This window comes from Plecotus auritus (genome assembly GCF_963455305.1).
Source record: "Plecotus auritus genome assembly, chromosome: 3".
NCBI lineage: Eukaryota > Metazoa > Chordata > Mammalia > Chiroptera > Vespertilionidae > Plecotus > Plecotus auritus.
The window spans coordinates 121,960,386-121,984,889 of NC_137772.1; the positions used below are offsets into that span (position 1 = coordinate 121,960,386).

The window sequence follows — 24,504 nt, forward strand, 5'->3', positions numbered from 1 at the left end:
TCAACTCAAGGAGATCTAGCAGCTGCCCAATACATAGAAACAAACACAGGGAAGCAGCCAAAATGCAGAATCAAAGAAACATGTCACAAATGAAATAATGGAAGAAATCAAACTACTGAGTATAGAGTTCAAAACCACAGCTATAAGGTTACTCAAGAATCTTCTAAAAACCTACAAGACCTTCAAGGATCTTAGTGAGAATGCCAAAAAAAAAAAAAAAAAAAAAAAGAAAAGAAAAGAAAGAAAGAAAAAGACCAGTCAGAAGTTAAGCATACATTGACTGAAATAAAGAATAACATACAGGGATTCAACGGTAAACTAGAGGATCCCAAGAATCAAGTCAAAGATTTGAAATACGAGGAAGCAAAAAATACCCAACCAGAAGAGAAAAAAGAAAAAAGAATTCAAAAATATGAACACAGTGTAAGGAGCCTCTAGGACAACTTCAAACGTACCAACATCCAAATTATGGGGGTGCCAGAAGAAGAGAGAGAGCAAGATATTGAAAACCTATTTGAAGAAATAATGACAGAAAACTTCCCCCACCTGGTGAAAGACATAGACTTACAAGTCCAGGAAGCCCAGAAAACCCCAAACAAGAAGAATCCACACTAAGACACATCATAATTAAAATGCCAAGGGCAAAAGACAAAGAGAGAATCTTAAAAGCAGCAAGAAAAAAAAAAAAAAACAGTTACCTACAAGGGAGTACCCATATGACTGTCAGCTGATTTCTCAACAGAAACTATGCAGGCCAGAAGAGAGTGGCAAGAAATATTCAAAGTGATGAATAGCAAGAACCTACAACCAAGAATACTCTACCTGGAAAAGCTATCATTTAGAATTGAAGGTCAGATAAAGAGCTTCACAAACAAGAAAAAGCTAAAGGAGTTCATCACCACCAAGCCAGTAGTATATGAAATGCTGAAGGGTATTCTTTAAGAAGAGGAAGAAGAAGAAGAAGGTAAAGATAAAAAGTTATGAACAACAAAGTGACAACCAAATACATATCTATCAAGTGAATCTAAAAATCAAATAAATAAAAAATCTGATGAACAGAATAAATGGTGAATGGAATAGAATCAGGGGCATGGAGATGGAACAGATTGACGATTCTCGGAGGGAAAGGGGTGTGGGGGTGCAAGAAAAGATTAGACAAAGATCTTACATGCATGTATGCAGTACCTATGGAAACAGACAATAGGGTGGCAAGGGCCTGGGGTGGAGGGAAAAAAGAGGGACATCTGTAATAATCTCAATAAAGATTAAAAAAAAAAAAGAACGGTCCTGAAAAGTTAAAAAAAAAGAATCTGAAGATGGAAGTGACAACTTACAAGGACCCCAATTATTCAGTTACTAGAGGCCTGGTGCACAAAATTCATGCACTGGGGCTGTGGGGGGGGGGGTTGTCCCTCAGCCCAGCCTGCACCCTCTCCAATCTGGGATCCCTCTCACAATCCATGATTGCTGGCTCCCAACAGCTCGCCTGCCTGCCTGCCTGATTGCCCCTAACTGCTTCTACCTGCCAGTCTGATCACCCCCTAACCACTCCCCTGCTGGCCTGGTCGCCCTCAACTGCCCTCCCCTGCCGGCCCAATCACCCCCAACTGCCCTCCCTTACCGGCCATCTTGTGGCGGCCATGTTGTGACCTCATGGGGCCGCCATCTTATGACCACAAGGGGGCGGCCATCTTGTGACCACAAGGGGGTGGCCATCCTGTGACCACATGGGCATGGCCATCTTGTGACCACATGTGGGTGGCCATCTTGTGACCACATGGGCATGGCCATCTTGTGACCACATGTGGGTGGCCATCTTGTGCGAGGACATGACGGTCAATTTGCATATTACCTCTTTATTATATAGGATTTCAGAAAATGAAAGAAATAGTTACACCACTCTTGTAATGGCTCTAAGTACAACATTAAATTTCACATTGAAAGTGGGATATTTAAAAAGAAAAGTTGTATATTTACACATTATAAGGATAAAAAATGTTTGTGGTTTTTTTGGTTGTTATCAATCCTCACCTGAGGATATTTTTCCCATTGATTTTTAGAGGAAGTGGAAGAGAGGGGTGAGGAGAAGAGAGATAGAGAAAGAGAGACATCCATGAGAGAGAGACGCATCAATTGGTTGCCTCCCACATGCACCCCGGGGTCAAGGATGGAACCAGCAACTGAGGTACGTGCACTTGACTGGGAATCGAACCCAAGACTCTTTGATGCTCAGGTTGAAGTTCTAACTACTTAGCAACACTGGCCAGGGCAATGTTTGTGTTTTTAATAAGACCACATTTTTGCACCTTGAGGCAACATAGGCACAGGTAATTACTTGCCAAATCAGAAAGAACAGCTAAAAGCAGATGTATTTCATTCTTGCTCCTTAATTGTTTGGGCAGATATTGGAGTCAAGTGCAACCTGACAAAAAGTAATGAGTAAATAAACAGCAATTCTAGACATCTGATCAGATGGGAGGAATAAATATTCAGGGCTATAATTATTCAAATGATAAAACTTACTGTGAGTTCCTCCATCACTAAACCACTTTTGTGACTGCTCATGGTGGTTTAATCGGTGGAGAAACCCAAAGTTACCACCTGAAGACTTTGTGGTTCAGGTCCCAGGGGACAGCCTATTCCATTAGAGGTCCATCACACACCTGCCAACCCTTGGGATTGTCCCTTAAAGGAGCCAGAATGCTCCACACCACAGTGCTGGGGACGTCCTGACATCTTCCACCTCAGAATCTGTTTCTATGGCTCCTGAATGAGCTGTCCATTCTTTCTAAAGAATATGTAAATTTCTTAAAAACAAATTCCAATTAAGTTTTAACTAGGAGCCACAGCTGCCTCTTAGAGGGACTTTGCCTCCCTAGTTTTGTGCATCTCAGCATTTAGTTCTCTGTAGTTAGTTCATCTTTTCTAGTTTCATGTAGTTCTAGATCAGGGTATTTCATTGTTGCCCCAAGTATTGTCTGGAGATCCTATGTTAGTAATCAACAATCTTTGAATCTCTAAAATGCTATTCCAGATAAATTCAATTTTTAATCACATCTATATTAATAAAAGGGTAATATGCTCATTAGGCTGGGAGACCTTCCGAAAGACCTTCCAGACATCCTTCCGGACAAAGTCATGGTGGTGGGGCCGAGGCAGAGGTGGTTAGGGGTGATCAGGCCAGCAGGAGGAAGGGCAGTTGGGGGCGAGCAGGCTGGCGAGGGGGGAGTTGGGGGCAGCAGGCCAGCGGGGGGGACAGTTGGGGGCAAGAAGGCTGGCAAGGGGGGCAGTTGGGGATGAGCAGGCCGCGGGGGGGGGGGCAGTTGGGGGCAATAAGGCCAGCGGGGGGGGGGCAGTTGGAGGCAATCAGGCTGGCAGGGGAGAGCAGTTGGGGGCAATCAGGCCAGCAGGGGAGACAGTTGGGAGAGAGCAGGCCGGCAGAGGGCAGTTGGGGATGAGCAGGCTAGCAGGGGGGGTGCAGTTGGGAGCAATAGGCCAGCAGGGGGGCAGTTGGGGGCGATCAGGCTGGCAGGGAGGGCAGTTGGGGGCAATGAGGCTGGCAGGGGGCAATTAGGGGTGATCAGGCCAGAAGGGTGACTCAGTTGGGGGTGATCAGGCTGGCAGGCAGAGTGGTTAGGGGCAATCAGGCATGCAGGCAGGTGAGCGGTTAGAAACCAGCAGTCCCAGATTATGAAAGGGATATTCAACTGCCATCCGACATCCTCTGACGGTCCTAGATTGAGAGGGTGTAGGCTGGGCTGAGGGACACCCCCCACTCCCACCATGGACGAATTTTGTGCACCAGGCCACTAGTATATAGCATAAAAATTCTATAAAGAGAAAAAAAGGAACCAGTATTAAGTTTAGTTGCCCACTCCAAAATCTTCCTGGCCATTTGAACTACCAAAAGACTTGTTAACCCAAACATAAAATGATCTGAATCGTAACAGGGCACTCTGGATCTTGCGAGTGAATTAAATCCAAGGGTTAAAGTTTTGTCATAACTACAACAGGTCCTCAAATAACATCATTCATTCAATGTTATTTTGTTATAACACTGCTGAGGAAAATAATTGATTCCCATCAGGGCTACTGACTGTGTAGAGTTGATATGTTCTCCCCATGTTTCGTGGGTTTTCTCCTTGTCTTCCACTTTCCTCCCACATCCCAAAGATGTGCAAGCTTGATTAGCTGACATGTCAACATTGTCCCAGTCTGAAGGAGTGTGGGTGTGAGTGAAGGGTCACAATGGAAGGGCGTCCTGTCCAGCGTGGGTCCCACCTTGTGCAGTAAGCTGCTGAGACAGGCTCAGGCCACCTGTGACCCAGAACTAGAATAAGCGGGTTGGAAAAATCACTACCTCATTTAATTCATCTTTCTTAAATGGGTATATAACTCATCTTGATTTCAGTATTAGAAGAGTTTGGGGTCTTTATTTAGAAGTTTGGTGATATTTTTGTGACCAGAAATATGCCATAGAAACGTAACGCTTATTTCCATCAATTAGCCTAGGATGAAACTGGTTTCATTAAACGTGGCTTCTCTTAAAGTCACAGTGCCCAAGAACCTATCAATGTTAGGTTCTTAACTATACTTGGGCATTAGTGGCTGGCTTCTGTCCAAGGAAAGAATTTCAGGATAAGAAAACTGTGCTATCTTATCATTAAAGGGAGGCTCCCTTACTGCTCTAGTCCATATTCCATTTATTATCACAGAAATTAAATGCTGGGGGGCAGGGGTTTACTAATGAGATTGCTTAATTATGTCTTTAAATGTAAAACCAATATTGCCACCTAGTGGTCATCTGGGTCACTTACAAAACAGGCTGTCGAAAATGTCAAGGACAATAACATTAAGTATATGCACACAAACTAAATGAGCACAGAATAAAGTGCAAGGAAAGTTAACTATTTCCGATGAACAAAGCTGTTCTCTATATTTTAGAAGCTGAGAAAAACGCATCAATGACAATACAGTTGCTGATGCTGTGTTTGGCATTATACTAGGTACCCTGGGGGATACAGAGGGATCTCCCTTCCTTCTGACTCTGAGGGCAGGACAGTGCCCTAGACTAGAGGACCAAGGACACACAGGGTGCCCAAGTGGGGCCTCACATGAGCACCGAGTTTACCAGTAGGACATGGAAGGAAGTTAATGGAAGAAAGTTCATCAAAAAACAGTGATAACAACATGTAGCCACAGGCTACAACCTTGAGGATGGACGGGCCTGGAGGCCATTATGCTAAGAGAAAGAAGCCAATCACGAGAAGTGTATGATTCTATTTATGAGAGGTCCCTAGAGAAGTCAGATCCATAAAGACAGAAAAGATGGTGGTGCTGGGGCTGAAGAAGCGGGGCAGAGTTTCAGTTGGGAAGGTTAAAAAGTTCTGGAAATGGGTTGTACAACGTAAAGGTTCTTTGCACTGTAATATTGTATACTTAAAAATGATTAAGATGGCAAATGTTATGTTGTATGTTTTAAATCATAATTTAAAATAACAACAGTAACAGTGGCACCAGCAACAAGAAAACGGGGTGGGACACCTGCTGACGTGAGGGCATAGGCAGTAGTCCACAGAGACAGCCCAGTCACATGGACAGTTTGAGACCCTCCCATGAGTCGTCTCTGGGGACAGAACTGTGTGCAAGGCTCAGGTCCTCTCACGTAAGATGAGGAACCTTCTCTCTTTATCCAGAGAGGGCTGCTCGTGCCCTGACCAGCCCCAGGATGCAAGTTCCCCAGAGTCCCCCAGGACTGCTTCCTTGGTTCCAGCTTTCAGTTACTACCTATGAATGCTGCTAACTCCCAAACCAGCCATCTCCAGCCAAAACCTTCCTCCATAGCTTCAAACAAATATGTGGCTCCCAGCCACTGATACCTCTACCTCAGATTTCCTCTACAAAACCTTAGTCATCTGCACCCCATAACCTGCAAATCCATCAGCCTCAGCCTCAGATGGTGTCCCCACCCCACCCCACCTCAGTCCTAGTTCGATGCCTGTCCTGAATTCTCCTTCAGTCTCACGTGGGCCCAATCTCCTCCAATTCTGGCCCCATGTTCACCCCTGCCACCCCTCACCTCAGTCCAGTGCTCCTTAAACTGCCTGTGACGAAGCAGGGTCTGTGCTCCCTCTTTGGGCAGCATTGCCCTGGATGAGTCCAAGGGCCTTAGAATTAGGCTCTCACTCTACTCTTGGCTCTCTTAAAGCTGCCCTCCTCACAGCCACCAGTGAAAATCTGAGCAGGTCAACACCCTATGTACTCTCCCTAGCAGTAATTCTCAACAGGGAACACTGTAAGCACAGGGACTAGGGGTCGCTCCTATACCTACTGACAGGAGGACATCAAAGAAATCTCTCAGAGTGCCAGTAAAGCCCAGAGAAAGACATGGGTCCACAAGGACACACAGCACCTACGTGGCCAGGCCCCAAGTTCCCACCAGGCCGGCTGCCTACACGCCCACCTCCCCCTTTACAGCCACCCAGGGCGACAGGCAGGGTCCACACACACCATGCTCCTGCTTCTCACCTGGCTGCCTTTACCTGGCTTTCCACCTTGAGAGCCCTCCCCTCCCCCACCCTCTCCCAACCTACCTACTACCGAATATTTTATTTAATATGAGCTCTCAGATCCTCTTAACAAATTTAGGCATATAACAGAAAACTGTTGGCTAAAAGGACAATTTTGTAATTCAGATCTCTGGAGCTTATCCATCTGACTTAACTAAAACTTTATGCCTGTTGAAAACTCATTCCCCCTCCCAGCCACCGCCCCTGGCAAAACCCTTCTGTCTTTGATTCTATGAATTTGACTATTTTAGATACCACATATAAGCAGAACCATGTCTTTCTGTGTCTGTACTGCCACTCTGCTTTAAAATTGCCCATTTATGGACCCATCTCCTCTGCTGGACTGTGGGTTCTTCCAGTACAAGGACCTTGGCTTGCTGATCCTTGAACACCCAGTACTTTGCCCACAGTAGCTCTGTCAAGACTGAGAAATGAGAGGTTCACAGATAAATTCCTCCATAGACTAGACAAGTCCCTGACATGTAAATGAAATCCAGAATTTAGCAGAGATGTCAATTTGTCTGAGTCTCTACTCCTACCTTCTTCTGTTTGGTGAGTAGAATCCCTTAAGTTTGTCTGTTTCCAAGGCCACCCAATTAGACATGACCTTTCCCAGCCAAGGTATGCGCAAGTGATTATGTTCTGGACAATGGTATGTCAGGTCACATCCTCAGAAGAAAGCCACTTGCCCTCCACACACTGGCATGCAGATGCAATGGTGGGGAGTCAGCTTCCACCGTGCAGGTGAGGACACCTTAGCCCATGATAAAGTAATGAGATGGATGGAGGACACTGGAGAAGAGCTGCCTGCCGCTGGCCCACCCATAACTGCACTGTTTGGGAGGGGTCGTAAATCTCCAACTTCCTTAAGTCATTGTTCTGGTGTATGTGTGAATGACTTTTCTGGTTCTTTTCCATATTGTCTCTCAAAGATTCACTTAATTGTGAGATCATATTTTCCTAGCACCTCATCCCTCATTATTGAGCTTGGGGTAATTGCTACAGCTCAATGGAGCTACATTCCTTAATACTTGCTGGGATCCGACAGAGGGACTATGGGGGCTACTGGCCACCTTCGTCCCCATAGTAGCCTCCTTTGTCCACTCCGCAAGGGCCCCATAGAGCAAGAGGAAGATACCCAGCCAGTCAAGAAGGCAGCATGTCTGCCTCTCTGATGAAATCATAACAGGTTTATAGAAGAAAATTTCTAAAAGCTGGGTTTCCAGACAAAGAAAAATTTCAGACTCATCAAGCTGCCCCTAGCTCCAATCACACACACACACACACACACACACACACACACACACACACCCAGCAGGCAATTGTTTCCTCCCCCTTAGAAGGTGTGATACTCAAAGCAGGGGAGTCAAGGACCTGCCCTTGCAAGGATGTGGAGAGGCTGGATAAATTTTATATGTAAAGCATTTCAAGATAAAGCACAATAAACTTTAATCTCAGCCTTCAATCTCACTAACATGGCTAATTTTTCCACTGCTATGTCCAACCCTCTATTTCCCAGCCCCCACCAACAGAAGGACAGCAATCCATCAAACATACATCTCCTGTCAGAGTTCTTCTGGCAATAAGCACTTCTGTCTTTTTTTTTTTTTTTTAATCCTCACCCTAGGTTATTTTTCCATTGATTTCTAGAGAGAGTAGAAGGGAGGGCGGAGGGCGGGGGAGAGAGAGAGAGAGAGAGAGAGAGAGAGAGAGAGAGAGAGAGAAACATCCATGTGAGAGAGACACATCAATTGGCTGCCGGGATCCCGCACACGCCCTTACTGGGGCTGGGGAACCTGCAACTAAGGTACACATGAGTCGAACCCGAGGTCTGTGGGCCTGAGGTCTGTGGACCAACGCTCAAACCACTGAGCCAAACCCGCCAGGTTTAAACACTTCTGTAGTATCTCTGTAGTATGAAGTAGCAGGCATGCAGGAATTTTTTTTTCGCTTGGCCAAAGAGGAAAGCATCTATATGGCAGCATAAGAAAGCAGATTTTCCTTTGCCCCAAACCTCCAGAATTAAATTCAATTCATGCCTATTTTAAACTTTATCAAAATGTACCTATATATGTCAATCTTTCTCTCCATGATTCTTCTCAGAAAATACATTTTAATCAAATCAAAAGTTCAATTAATAATGTCTAATTAAAAAACAGATTAAGAAACTCACAGAGGAAACATCACATTGAGGTTAATTTAAATGTTATTTCAATATGATAATTTCCTTAGAACTTGATACCAAAATTTTGAACATTATCTCTACTGTTTTAAGCTCTGCCTTAAGAAAGTTATTTCTTTTGTATCATACTTTATTACAAAACCACAATAGTCATATACGATTATATAATTCTCCTAAATTAAAAAAATATATAATAATTTAGACTATGAGGCTTTGAGCATTAGCAATTAACTAGCAGATTTTAAACCATAAATAGTCAATATTAAATAAGCAAAACAAGTCAGAAGAGTTATTCTCATCTAAATAAAATTGATTCTCTATAGACCAAGAGCTTTGGAAAACATAAACTTATCAATCAATAGATAATTAGCAGACATCCTAAGCCATTTTGACATACCTGGGTAAGATCTGAAGCTTGCTGTAAGATGCTTTTTCTTAACTCTTCTGCTCTTTTTACATGAAAAGAATTACTTTGACTCTGGATGACAAACACAATTCCTTTCAAATCTAGAACCAAAAAAGAAAAAGTTTTCAGGTATTTACTTTTTGACAACTGAAATGATCTTGAAAACAAGTTTAAACTCCCTGCTCACCTCTTGACCCCTGCTACAAGATAAGCTTTCAGGAAATAAACTCTTAAAGGGAAAACTCAATTTATATATAATTCTAGTGATAAACTCTCTTTTGAAATTGATCTCCAAAATTTATTTCCCAGAAGTTAGAAAATAAATAAGCTCACTGTACTAGACCAAGTCTATGGTAACCAACTATGGATCTGTCCTGCCTCTGTCAAAAGGAATGACTGTAAACACAGGAAAGTGTGAAAACGTCTAGAACACTACCTCCCTAGAAGCTGAAAATCTTGTTTGCAAGTAGCCTTTTAACAATTCACACATAATCCTACACTGTGCTGTTACCTGTTATGGGTTGAATTGGGTCCCCAAACTTCTTAGATTGAAGTCCTAACCCCCAGGATCTGAGAATGTGACCTTATTTGGAACTTGGTCTTTACAGAGATCAAGTTAAAGTGTGGCCTTAATCCAATATATTTGGTATCCTTATAGAATGAGGAACTGTGGACACAGACACACAGAGGAAAGTTGATGTGAAGACGTAGGAAGAAGACGGCCATCTACACGCCAAGAAGAGAGGCCTTGGAAGAAACCAGCCTTGCTGACACCTTGATTTTTATGTCCAGCCTCCAGAACAATGAGATAACATTCTGTTGTTTGAACCATATAATTTGTGGCACTTTGTTTATACAGCCCTAGCAAACTAACACACTACCTCAAGACTGTTCTGGCTGGCTCTGCCAGGTGACATTCAATGGTGACTGCATATATCCCATGAGTTTACAAATAAATAACTCAGTTACCCCGGCCCTATCTCACAAGCCAGAACCGAGTGTTCTCTCCAGGAAAACAACCACAGTTCCACAGAAGCAAGCTTTAGTGAAAACTGTTGCATAAAAGCTCACCTATGGAAGATGGCAACCGGCAAGAAGGTAAGGAGGGAGAGAGTGTGAGAGAATGAGGAAGCGATAGTATGTAGGAGTGTATGGATGTATGTGGTGTGTGTGTGGATGAGCGAGGGCCAGTTAGATCCTGTAGGTCTTCCAAGGGGCTGCCAAACCAGGCAGTCTTAGATGGCGAAATCACGCAGACACTCTGGCAGCGCCCAGCACAGGCACAAAGACCAGGCCATCTTGAAAAACAGAACTGCTTGAGACTAGGATCCTAGCCTCATCACCACCCAATCTGGTCTCAGATGCAAACCAGGACCCTATAGCCACTGGGAACAGAGACCTGCAACCACAGCTGCAGACCCACAGACAACAAGAATCGAGACATACCGGCAGCAGATTTCTGTGAGTCACAGAGGCCATCCCCTCCCCACAGGCTTGCTGCAGCACCATAGGAACTGCTACACCTGCCCCTCACACAGGGCTGCAGCTCCGCTACAGGAATTTGAGCCTGGGCGTGCGCTCGGACACTGGGAATCTGCTTCCCGCAATGCAATCGGGTGACCAAACCCATGCCCACGCAGGGCGGCAGTGCCACCTGACTTCGATTCTGGGCAAGCACACCCAGAAGTCTGTTTTCAGCAGCGCAGGAGTGAACGTCCTGCTGACACAGTGCAACTATGCAACCTGGTCCCCCAAGCAGACCAGAGACCCTGATTCTCCATGTAAGGGGCAGCACTGAGCACCAGTGACTTAACTTTTCCTCATCTTGTGCGCCTGGGATCCCTGATTCCCATGCATTCACACTAACAGCCAGTGACTCCAATTCATGGCACATGCACACACAGGGACCCTGATTCTCAGCCTGAGGCCGCAACAAGCAACAAAGACTCTGATACTCAATTCTTGGTGTGGGCAGAGAAGAACTCTGACTCCTGGCACGTGCTATGGGACTCATATATTTAACACACACCAGCAGGGTCTCTTTTTCAGCATGGCACAGGCCAGGTTCGTGATTCTAGGGGCATGCACAAGGCCACACTGAGTGCCGGTGACTCTGATCCTGGGTGTCCGTGGCTCCCATCAACCCATGGCAGCCAAACGTCTTGGTGTCAGAGCTCTTCAGTGACACTCTGTTGCGAAGCTCCCACTGCACACAGCCCAGGCCCATGCAACTCGGGGTTTGAACCTTCTGGTGATAGTGAGAATGGGAAGACAACAAAACAATCCACAGAGGAAAGAAAATGAAGAATCTCCAAGGAAGGAAATAAATGAAACGAAAACATGCAACATGACAGAAAAATAATTCAGAGTAAGGGTCATACACTCCATAAACCAGATGAATGAGAAAATCAACAACCTATGCAAAAATCAGGAAGAAATCAAAAGTGATATAGCTACAATCAAAAACACCATGGAAGGTTTCAACAGTAGACTAGAAGAAACAGAGGACCAAATTAGTGAGTTAGAAGAAAGGTAGAGAAACAAGCCCAATCTGAACAGCAACTGGAGAAAAAAAATAAAAAGCAGGAGGAGAGCCTAAGGGAGCTTTGGGACAACACAAAATGAAGTAACATATGTATAATAGGGCTGCCAGAAGGACAAGAAGAGCAGCAATGGTTAGAAAATCTATTTGAAGAAATAATGACAGAAAACTTCCCTGTTATGGAGAAGAAAAAAGTTAGAGAAGTACAGAGAGTCCCACACAAGATAAATCCCAAAGACCCAAACCAACTCACCACAAAATTACAATGGCAAATATTAACAAAAAAGAGAGAATCTTAAAGGTTGCAAGAGAGAGACAGAGAGCTACCTACAAAGGATCCCCCATCAGATTATCAAAAGATTTCTCAACAGAAACACATCAAGCTAGAAGGAAATGTAAGGGGGTATAAAAAGTGATGCACAGCAAAGGACTGAATCCAAGAATACTCTATCTAGCAAGACTATCAATCAAAATTGAAGGGGAGATCAGGAGCTTCCCAGACAAAAAAAAAAGGCTAAGGGGGTTTATCACTACCAAGCCAGCAATGCAAGAAATGCTAAAGGGAGTGCTATAAAAAGAAGAAATAGAAAGGGAGGAAGGAACACAGGCATAAAGTACAGAAATAGCTAGAAACAAGTACCTATCAATAATAACATTAAACATAAATGGATTAAATGCTCCAATCAAAAAACATAGAGTTAGTGAATGGATAAGAAAACATGACCCATATATATGTTGTCAACAGGAGACCCATCTCAGAAAAAGGGACTCACACAGACTGAAAGTGAAGGGGTGGAAAAATATCTAACAGGCAAACAGAAATGAAAAAAAACTGGGGTAGCAATACTTATATATGACAAAATAGATCTCAAAGTGAAGACCATAACAAGAAAGGCCACTTCATAATTCTAATGGGATAGATACAACAGAGGATATAACTCTGGTAAACATTTACACACCCAATGCAGGAGCACCAAAATACATTAAAAAAAAAAAAACTTCTAGAAGATATCAGGGGAGAGATTGACAGCAACACAATCATAGTAGGAGACTTTAATACCCCATTAACATCACTGAATAAAACCTCTAGACAAAAAATCAGCAAAGAAACATCAATCCTAAATGACTCATTAGATCAGATGGACTTAATTGACATCTTTAGAACATTCCACCCCAAAACTACAGAATATACATTCTTCTCAAGCGCACATGGGATATTTTCAAATATAGACCACATATTGGGACAAAGGCAAAGTCTTTCCAAACTCAAGAGAATTGAAATCATATCAAGCATCTTCTCAGATCATAATGGCATAAAATTAGAAATCAACTACAGTAAAAACAATCACAAAAATTCAAACATTAGGAGGCTGAATAGCACATTATTAAACAATGAGTGGGTTAGCAAAGAGATCAAAGAAGAAATAAAGCACATCCTGGAAACAAATGAAAATGAAAACATAACAATCGAAAATCTTTGGGACACAGTGAAAGCAGTCCTGAGAGGGAAGTTCATAGCATTACAGACCTACCTCAAAAAACAAAAAAATGGTAATAAACCATCTAACTCTGCAACTTGAAGAATTAGAAAGAGAGCAACAAGAAAATTCTAGTGTGAGCAGAAGGAAGGAAATGATAAAGATCAGAGTGGAAATAAAGGACATAGAGACCAAAAGAAAACATACAAAAGATCAATGAAACTAAGAGCTGGTTCTTTGAAAGGATAAACAAGATTGATGAATCTCTAGCCAGGCTCACCAAGAAGCAAAGAGAGAAGACCCCAATAAACAAAATCAGAAATTAAAGAAGTGAAATAACAACAGACTCCACAGAAATATGAAGAATCATAAAAAAAAAATACTATGAGCAAGTCTATTCCAACAAATTGATCAACCTAGAAGAGTGGTCGGCAAACTCATTAGTCAACAGAGCCAAATATCAACAGTACAACGATTGAAATTTCTTTTGAGAGCCAAATTATTTAAACTTAAACTTCTTCTAATGCCACTTCTTCAAAATAGACTCACCCAGGCTGTGGTATTTTGTGGGAGAGCCACACTCAAGGGGCCAAAGAGCCACATGTGGCTCGCAAGACACGGTTTGCCGACCACTAACCTAGAACAAATAAACATATTCCTAAAAAATACAACCTTCCAAAACTCAACCAAGAGGAATCAAAAAATCTGAATAGGTCAAAAACTATGGAGGAAATTGAAGCAGTAATCAAAAAACTTCCAACAAACAAAAGCCCTGGACCAGACGGATTCACAGGGGAGTTTTATCAAACATTCAAAGAAGAAATAAAACCAATCTTCCTCAGACTATTCCAAAAAATTCAAGAGGAAGGAGCACTTCCAAGCACTTTCTAGGAAGTCAGCATTACCCTAATCCCAAAACCAGATAAAGACAATACAAAGAGAGAGAATTACAGGCCAATATCCCTCATGAACATAGATGCCAAAATCCTCAACAAAATTCTAGCAAATCGAATCCAGCATTACATTAGAAAGATCATACACCATGACCAAGTGGGATTAATTCTGGGGATGCAAGGATGGTACACATCTGCAAATCAATAAATGTGATATACCACATAAACAAACTGAGAGATAAAAACCATATAATCATATCTATTGATGCAGAAAAAGCATTTGACAAAATCCAACAACTTTTCTTGATAAAAACTCTCAGCAAGGTGGGAATAGAAGGATCATATCTCAACATAATAAAAGCAATATATGACAAACCCACAGTCAACATCATACTCAATGGGCAAAAACTAAAATCATTTCCCCTAAGAACAGGAACAAGACAGGGATGCCCACTCTCACCACTCCTTTTTGACATAGTACTGGAAGTACTAGCCATTGCGATCAGACAAGAAGAAGAAACAAAAGGCATCCAAATTGGAAAAGAAGAAGTAAAACTGTCCTTATTCTCAGATGACATGATATTGTACGTAGAAAACCCCAAAGACTCCATCAAAAAACTACTAGACTTAATAAATGAATTTGGCAATGTAGCAAGATACAAAATTGACACCCAGAAGTCTGTGGCTTTTTGATACACCAATAATGAACTCACAGAAAGAGTATTTACAAAGCAATCCTATTTACCATTGCAACAAAAAAATTAAGATACCTAGGAATAAACTTAACCAAGGAGACAAAGGACCTGTACTCAGAAAATTTCAGGACGCTAAAGGAAGAGATAGAGGAAGACATGAACAAATGGAAGAATATATCATGTTCATGGATTGGTAGAATCAACATCATTAAAATGTCCATACTATCCAAAGCAATCTATAAATTCAATGCAATCCCCATTAAAATACCAATGGCATACTTCAAAGATGTAGAACAAATTCTCCAAAATTCATCTGGAATAAAAAAAAAAGACCCCGAATAGCTGCAGCAATCTTGAGAAAGAAGAACAATGTTGGAGGGATCACAATACCAGATATCAAGCTATACTACAAAGCCACTGTTCTCAAAACTAGCTGGTACTGGCACAAGAACAGACATATAGATCAGTGGAACAGAACAAAGAACCCAGTAATCAACACAAGCCATTATGCTCAATTAATATTTGACAAAGGAGGCTAGAGCATACAATGAAGTCAAGACAGTCTCTTCAATAAATGGTTTTGAGAAAATTGGACAGATACTTGCAAAAAAATTAAACTGGACCACCAATTTACACCGTACACAAAAATAAACTCAAAGTGGATAAAGGACTTAAACATATGGTGGGAAACCATAAAAATCTTAGAAGAAGCCACACGCAACAAAATAGCAGACATTGTTGTAGCAATTTTTTTACTGATATGGCTCCTAGGGCAGTGGAAACTAAGAAGAAAATAAACAAATGGGACTACATCAAAATAAAAAGCTTCTGTACAGCAAAAGAAACCATCAACAAAACAATAAGAAAGCCCACTGCATGGGAGAACATATTTGCCAATGTTATCTCCATTAATGGTTTAATCTCCAACATTTACAAGGAACTCATACAACTTAACAAAAGGAAGATAAACAATTCAATCAAAAAATGGGCAAAGGACCTAAATAGACACTTTTCAAAAGAGGACATTCAGAAAGCCAAGAGACACATATGAAAACATGCTCAAAGTCACTAATCTTCCGGAGAGATGCAAGTCAAAACAACAATGAGGTATCATCTCATACCTGTCATAATGGCTATCATCAACAAATGACAAATGCTAGAGATAATGCAGAGAGAAAGGAACCCTTCTTCACTGCTGGTGGAAATGCAGACTAGTCCAGCCACTGTGGAAAACAGTATGGCGTTTCCTCAAAAAATTAAAAGTGGAACTGCCATTTGACCCAGTAACACCACTTCTAGGAATATATCCTAAGAAAACAGAGACACCAATCAGAAAGGATATATGAAACCCTATGTTCATAGCAGCGCAATTTACAATAGCTAAGAAATGGAAACAGCCCAAATGCCCATCAGCAGATGAGTGCATTAGAAAACTGTGGTACATCTACACAATGGAATACTATGCTGCTGTAAAAAAAAGAAGGAATTCTTACCATTTGCAACAGCATGGATGGATCTGGAGAGCATTATGCTAAGTGAAATAAGCCAGTCAGTGAAAGATAAATACCACATGATCTCACTCATTTATGGATAATAAAGAACATTACAAAATGTTGAAAAAAAATAGAGGCAAAGAAGCATAGAACAGAGGGAAGGTAGGGGAGGGTTGGGGTGTAAGAGATCAACTGAAGGACTTGTATGCATGCATATAAGCACAACCAAGAGACACAAGACACTGGGGGCAGGGGGACTAGGGCAAGTGCCAGGGGGTAGGGGAGGCCGGGGGGAGGAAAAAGGAGACATATGTACTATTTGTAATATCTTAACAAAATTAAATTAAATTTTTTTAAAAAGTTCACCTATGACAACACGGGCAGAATTTGCCAACCCCCTAAAGACTCACCTGAAGGCAGCTGGTTTTTCTACAATGGCCAGCAGTGCAGAACCCCTGGAATGACATGCCCAGCTGACCAGAAGGACTATCGGACGTTGTCCTAAGCAGAGATGGTGGTTCAGGCCCCACTGTGGAGAAGCACATTGGCCTCCCCCTATTTTGAGCTTGTAATAAAGAAGCAAATAGAAACTGCCACTGTGTCAGCACCTTGCCACCAGACAGCGGTGTTGGCAAAAAGCAGATGTCACATAGACTGTAGCCTCCAGCCAGGTTTACAGCAAATGAATGTGGGGACCATCCTCGCTTTAACACCTGACTTAGGAACACTAATTTGGTTTTAATTTTATTCTACTACTAGAGGCCCAATGCATGAAGATTCGTGCAAGAATAGGCCTTCCCTCCCCTGGCTGCCGGCACCAGCTTCCCTCCGGCACCCGGGACCCGGGGCCTTCGCTCTGGCCGCTGCCTTCTGACTTTGCTCTGGCTGGAGCCGCCTTCCGCCTTTGTTCCAGCCGGAGTCGCCTTCCACCTTTGCTCCAGCCCTGCCGCCCTCCTGTAGCTCCCTCCACCCCCCCTCATAGTAGGTGTCCTGCCCCGGCTGCTCCGCGCCTACACACACGCACTGCCCAAAGGCCCATAGCAGCTGGAGCAGGGCGGAACACCAGCATTGTCGCCATGGCAACGACGCAAGCATCCCAGCCCAGTCACTGCCATCTTTGTAGTGTCTGTTTGCATATTCCCTCCTTATTGGCTGTGGGCGCCACCACCTTTGTCGTGGAGTGCCGGACAATTTGCATATTCCATCTTTATTATATAGGATATGTTATTGTTCTAATGTTCAGTTCTATAATTCCATTCGTTTACACACTCACTCAAATATTAATACAATAAACAGCTCCACAGTAAGTCATTTGGTCCTTAAATAATCCCAAATGCTCTTTGTTTAAAACTCAATACAAAATTTAAAAGGAAATGCTAAACAACCTATTGAATATGAACTCAGTGCTCTCTGGTAGGAGTGTATATAAATATGAAGATTCTACATACTGATCTCTATTTTAAGTCAGCTCTTGGCTCTATGAATTGGACACTGAAGGGCTTACACGGTGTTTTCTATTTCAGTTAAAATGTAATTTTCCATCCACTACACCTGAAACATTAACAAGAAGCAATATATTAAAAGAGAAGTTATAAGGATTTACGTTTGTGAAAAATTAACGAAAAACTTCAGAGAAATTTTGCAAAATTTAATAAAGTTGAGGATACACATTCCCAATAACCCAGAATTCTACTGCTATTCACCAAATTGAGACACTCTCCCCCATGTGTAAAGGGGTCTATAGCAGGCATACACCCAGCAGGATATGTAAAAGGAAAACACTGGAAGAAATTCACATATGCACTAACAAGATACACAAATTGGAAAGCAATTCAATAATAAAAATTAACTAGCTCTATTAATAGCATAGAGCTATTAAACAATGATTGGGTGATCAACGAGATCAAAGAAGAAATTAAAAACATCCTGGAGACTAATGACAATAAAAACACAACAATGCAATTGCTATGGGACACAATGAAAGCAGTCCTGAGAGGGAAGTTTATAGCTCTACAGGCCTACCTCAAAAAACAAGAAAAAATGCTAATAAATGATCTAACTCAACGACTCAAAGAATTAGAAAGAGAGCAACAAGAAAAGCCCACAGTGAGCAGAAGGAAGGACATAATAAAGATCAGAGCGGAGATAAACGACATAGAGACCAAAGAAACAATACAAAAGATCAACAAAACCAAGAGCTGGTTCTTTGAAAGGATAAACAAGATTGATGAACCTCTAGCCAGGCTCACCAAGAAGCAAAGAGAGAGGACCTAAATAAACAAAATCAGAAATGAAAGAGGAGAAATAACAACAGACCACACCGAAATACAAAGGATTGTTAAAAAATACTATGAACAACTCTATTCCAACAAACTGGACAACCTGGAGGAAATGGACATATTCCTTGAAAAATATAACCTTCCAAAACTCAATCAGGAAGAATCTAAACATCTCAATAGGCCAATAACTATGGAAGAAATTGAAGCAGCCATGAAAAAGCTTCCAGGAAACAAAAGCCCGGGGCCAGATGGCTTCACAGGGGAGTTTTACCAAACATTCAAGGAAGAACTAAAACCTATGCTCCTCAGACTATTCCAGAAAATTCAAGAGGAAGGAACACTTCCAAGCTCCTTTTATGAAGCCAGCATCACCCTAATACCAAAACCAGATAAAGATAACACAATGAAAGAGAATTATAGGCCAATATCGCTCATGAATATAGATGCCAAAATCCTCAACAAAATTCTAGCAAATCGAATCCAGCAGTACATCAGAAAAATCATACACCATGACCAAGTAGGATTTATCCTAGGGATGCAAGGATGGTACAATATCACAAATCAATAAACATGATACATCACATAAACAAATTGAGAGAGAACAACCACATAGTCGTATCAATTGATGCAGAAAAAGCATTTGACAAAATCCAACACCCTTTCTTGATAAAAACTCTCAGCAAGGTGGGAATAGAAGGATCATACCTGAACATAATAAAAGCCATATATAACAAACCCACAGCCAACATCATACTCAATGGGCAAAAACTAAAACCATTTCCCCTAAGAACAGGAACAAGACAGGGATGCCCACTCTCACCACTCCTGTTCAATATAGTGCTGGAAGTATTAGCCATTGCGATCAGACAAGAAGAAGAAATAAAAGGCATCCAAATTGGAAAAGAAGAAGTAAAACTGTCCTTATTCGCAGATGACATGATACTGTACATAGAAAACCCTAAAGACTCCATCAAAAAATTACTAGACTTAATAAATGAATTTGGCAATGTAGCAGGATACAAAATTAACGCCAAGAAATCTATGGCATTTCTATACACCAATAATGAACTTACAGAAAGAGAGACTAAAAAAGCAATCCCATTTACCATCGCACCAAAAAAATTAAGACACCTAGGAATAAACTTAACTAAGGAGGTAAAAGACCTATACGTGGAAAACTACATGACACTGAAAAAAGAGATAGGGGAAGACATAAACAGATGGAAGAACATACCATGTTCATGGATTGGTAGAATCAACATCATCAAAATGTCCATACTACACAAAGCAATCTATAGATTCAATGCACTCCCCATTAAAATACCAACGGCATATTTCACAGACCTAGAACGAACTTTCCAAAAATTTATCTGGAATAAAAAAAGACCCCGAATAGCTGCAGCAATCCTGAGAAAGAAGAACAAAGTAGGTGGGATCTCAATACCGGATATCAAGCTGTATTACAAAGCCACTGTTCTTAAAACAGCCTGGTACTGGCACAAGAACAGACATATTGATCAATGGAATAGAATAGAGAACCCAGAAATTGACCCAAATCACTATGCTCAATTAATATTTGACAAAGGAGGCACGAACATACAATGGAGTCAAGATAGTCTCTTCAACAAATGGTGTTGGGAAAATTGGACAGATACATGCAAAAAAATGAAGCTAGACCACCAACTTACACCATACACAAAAATAAACTCAAAATGGATAAAGAACTTAAACATAAGACGGGAAACCATAAAAATACTAGAGGAATCCACAGGCAGCAAAATCTCAGACATGTGCCGAAGGACCTTCTTCACTGATACTGCCCATAGGGCAATGGAAACTAAAGAGAAATAAACAAATGGGACTACATCAAAATAAAAAGCTTTTGCACAGCAAAGGAAACCATCAATAAAACAACAAGAAAGCCCACTGCATGGGAGAACATATTTGCCAATGATATCAATGATAAGGGTTTAATCTCCAACATTTACAGGGAACTCATGCAGCTTAACAAAAAGAAGATAAACAACCCAATCAGAAAATGGGCATCTGATCTAAATAGACACTTTTCGAAAGAAGACAGAAGGAAGGCCAAGAGACATATGAAAACCTGCTCAAAGTCACTAATCATCAGAGAGATGCAAATCAAAACTACAATGAGGTATCATCTCACACCTGTCAGAATGGCTATTATCAACAAATCAACAAATGACAAGTGCTGGTGAGGATGTGGAGAAAAAGGAACCCTCGTGCAATGCTGGTGGGAATGCAGACTGGTGCAGCCACTGTGGAGAACAGTATGAAGTTTCCTCAAAAAACTAAAAATGGAACTCCCATTTGACCCAGTGATCCCACTTCTAGGAATATATCCCAAGAAACTAGAAACACGAATCAGAAAGGATATATGCACGCCTATGTTCATAGCAGCACAATTCACCTTAGCTAAGATTTGGAAACATCCTAAATGCCCATCAGCAGATGAGTGGATTAAAAAACTGTGGTATATCTACACAATGGAATACTACGCTGCAGTAAAAAAGAAGGAGTTCCTAGCATTTGCAACAACATGGATGGAGATGGAGAGTATTATGTTAAGTGAAATAAGCCAGGCAGAGAAAGATAAATATCACATGATCTCACTCATTTGTGGAATATAATGAACGGCATAGATTGATGAACAAGAACAGATCCAGAGACTGAGAAACATCAAACAGCACGTCATACCTCAGGGAAGGTAGGGGAGGGTGGGGATAAGGGGGAGAGATCAAACAAGGGACTTGTGTGCATGCATATGAGCCTAATCAATGGACACAGACAACAAGGGGGTGGGGCATAAGTGGGGGGTGGGGGGTTATGGGGAATAATTTGTGTTTTTGCCTCCCTGACAAAGTTTATATAAAGTTACAAAAAGAAATTGTCAGCCAGTTTGAAATTGAATTGCCATGGCCTAGAGCAAAGAATATCCTTACATGATATTATTCTACAATGTCATTATAATTTTAGATATTTTACAACAGCATATTGTACAATTATCCCAAACAAACTTACAAATAATTCTTGAAATGTTTGGCAGCAATTAAAAAAAAAAAAAGAGGACATGAAAGGATTTAATCCCTTTCAGAAGGAATTAAGGCACTGGGAAGGCACTTGAGCATTCTATATTGGCCCCTCTTGCCTTTTGTGCCAAGAGGGACCCTCTTCTCACAATCCAATTGCCCTCATCTGTTGCCTGAGCTTTCTTTTCATGCTGAGCTTGAAGCCTGGTGGTGGCTGGTACCATGGATCTGTCTCTCGCCCAATTGTGTGAGCTGGGCCTCCCTGGAGAAGAAACCTGAGTTCCCTGAGATATGTGATCAGTTCTGGGGCCCCGCCAGCAGGCCAGTGGATCCCAAGGCAGGTTCTGGGCGTGGAGGCCACGGGGGCATAGGCTACCAAGGAGACAGAACTGAACCTCACATCACCCTGCTTGGCCCCGGAGGATGACTGGTTAGCCAGAGATGGGTAAGATTCCTCAGGGAAGGAACAACCTAAGACAGGCACAGTCGCAGAGGGGCCATCAGGAGAGAACTTGGGGATCATTAGAGGTGGGGCACAGACCCCCACCCTCCCAACCTTGCAGGGGCCTGAACCCTCACCCCGTCTGAGGGAGGTCTCCTGCTCCCATGGCTGCTTTGCTTCCCACACCCAGCTCAGATCGGGACACAGGTGACAGACAGTGACTTGGCCCAGCTCAGATTGGGACCCAGGGAACGGACAGAGACTTGGCCGACAGCAGCTGCCCTATATCTAAATCCAGCCTAGCACCAGGAATGCTCAGGGCCTACTCAAGAATGCAAATAATCCTTTCCACTAATATTTACAGGGTAAACTAAGATTGTTGGTAGAGTATTAAATTTGACAGTAAAATAATAATCAAGTTGTCAGATTAAATTAAATAGGCTAATTCAAATAAGTGAATATTCAAGAAAATTTAATTGTACTGGACAAAAAGCTGTTCCTAAAGTAGTAACTAAAATTTCTATTGGTAGTTCATCTCATGGTAAAATTCCTGAACATGCAATGAAACTAAAGCAGTCATATTTTTGTGCAAAAAATTAAAATTTAAAGTTATCAAGACTGCAATATAAAATTTACAAAAGCCTCCATTAATCAAAAAAGGGGGAATAGTAGGGTAATATCATGTAAGGAAAAATATCCTATAAGTAAATTACATCTAGAAAATTTTTACTTTACAAAATTAATTTTTATTTGTAATGCTAACAGCAAGACACCCATGAAAAACACACATGGTGTCTAAATAAGACAAAGGAAAATCGTCTGGGCAAAAATAAAAAGGATCCCAAATCAATTATATAGAAAAGATTACTTTATTAACTTTTGGTTGAGAATATGTTTGTATATTTTCAGAAAACAACTCCAAGACCATGTGGATTCCTGCAACAGAGAGGAATTGACAGGTCTGCTCCAACCACGAAGACAAGAGGAGAAACAGTCCAGAGATGGGAGACGCTGACGACGCCTTGCCATGCTAGCAGTCAGCAGCTGTGCAACGCAGCAGCTTGCCTAGGACCAAACCAGAGAGGGTTGGACCTGCATTGTCACCATGTGCCCACCATCCAGATATCATTGCTGACATGTACACATAAGGAACTGTTTGACATTGAAACAGGGACTCAGAACTGTTGGACATTGAAATTGAGACTCAAACATTTTTTGTTATTATATGTTTATTTCCAGTCTGTAGAGGCAAGATTTTTTAAAGGAAATAAAAGGGGGAAAAATAGATACAGAAGCAAAGAAACATTGAACAGACTGTCAAACTACAGCGGGAAGGCAGAGGAGGTTTTGGGGTCGGGGGGGAGGGCTGTAAGAGTCAACTGAAGGACTTGTACGCATGCATATAAGCATAACCAATGGATAAAAGACACTGGGGGGGGGGCAGCTAAAGGCATGTACTGGGGGGAAAGGGAGGCTGGGGGGAGGTCAATGGGGGAAAAAAAGAGACATATGTACTACTATTTGTAATACTTAAAACAATTAAAAAAATAAATTAATTAAAAAATATTAACTAGCTCTATGGGCATCAACCCAGATGGATACTGTAGATGAACTGTACAGATAGAATACTGGAAAAAGTGCAAAGGAATAATTATATAAATCAATGGTTGAAGATGGCGGCATAGGTAAGCACCTAAACTGCTGCCGCGCATAACAATTTCAAAACTACAACTAAAAGACAGAACGGACACCATCCAGAACCACAGGAAAGCTGGCTGAGTTGGAAATTCTACAACTAGAAGGAAAGAGAAAAGCTCACAGAGAATTGGAGGTACGGCAAAGGGTATTTGTGCGCGCAGAGAGGAAGGGCGGCTGAGAGCCTGGCTGACTTTCTCTGGCGGGAGGGGGAAGGAAGCCCCCGACCGCACTGAACCCCAGTTCTGACTGCACCAAACCCCAGTCCCGGGTGAAACCCCGTGGACCCAGGATCATACAGGGGGCGTCTGGACTGTCAGGTAGAGAGAAAGGCACCCGGAGACTCGGAGACCCGGGGGAGACCCGGTGGGCAGGGGTCTGGGGACATGCGCGCCAGTGTACAAAAAGGCTGCGGAGGTTGCCACAGGCTTTCCCTAGCAAAAGGGAGTCAGAAGCACCTGACTGCACTGAACCCCAGTTCTGACTGAACTGAACCCAAGTTCCAGGCGAGCCCCTGGGGACCCACGCTCTTGTGGGGGGAATCTGGACTCTTGGGCGGAGACTCGGGAGCCAGGGAAGGCAGAGGTCTGAAGGCGCGTGCGTGCCAGTGCACACAAAGTGTGCAGAGGTTGCCAAAGGCTTTCCCTAGTGGAAGGGAGTCAGAAGCTCCTGACTGCACTGAGCCCCAGTTGTGACTGCACTGAACCCCAATTCCAGGTGAGCCCATGGGGACCCACGCTCTTGTGGGGGGAATCTGGACTATCGGGTGGAGACTCA

General features: G+C 42.3%; 1 protein-coding gene across 2 annotated transcripts in view; it reads right to left on the minus strand.

Moving 5' to 3' along the window:
- Positions 1-24,504, minus strand: part of B3GLCT (beta 3-glucosyltransferase) — a 179,847-nt gene that overhangs the window by 116,963 nt on the left and 38,380 nt on the right. For both annotated transcript variants that reach the window (XM_080658983.1, XM_080658984.1), the window contains exon 4: positions 9,149-9,258. In XM_080658983.1, coding sequence (XP_080515109.1) covers positions 9,149-9,258 — 110 coding nt within the window. The remainder of the gene's footprint in view (positions 1-9,148; positions 9,259-24,504) is intronic.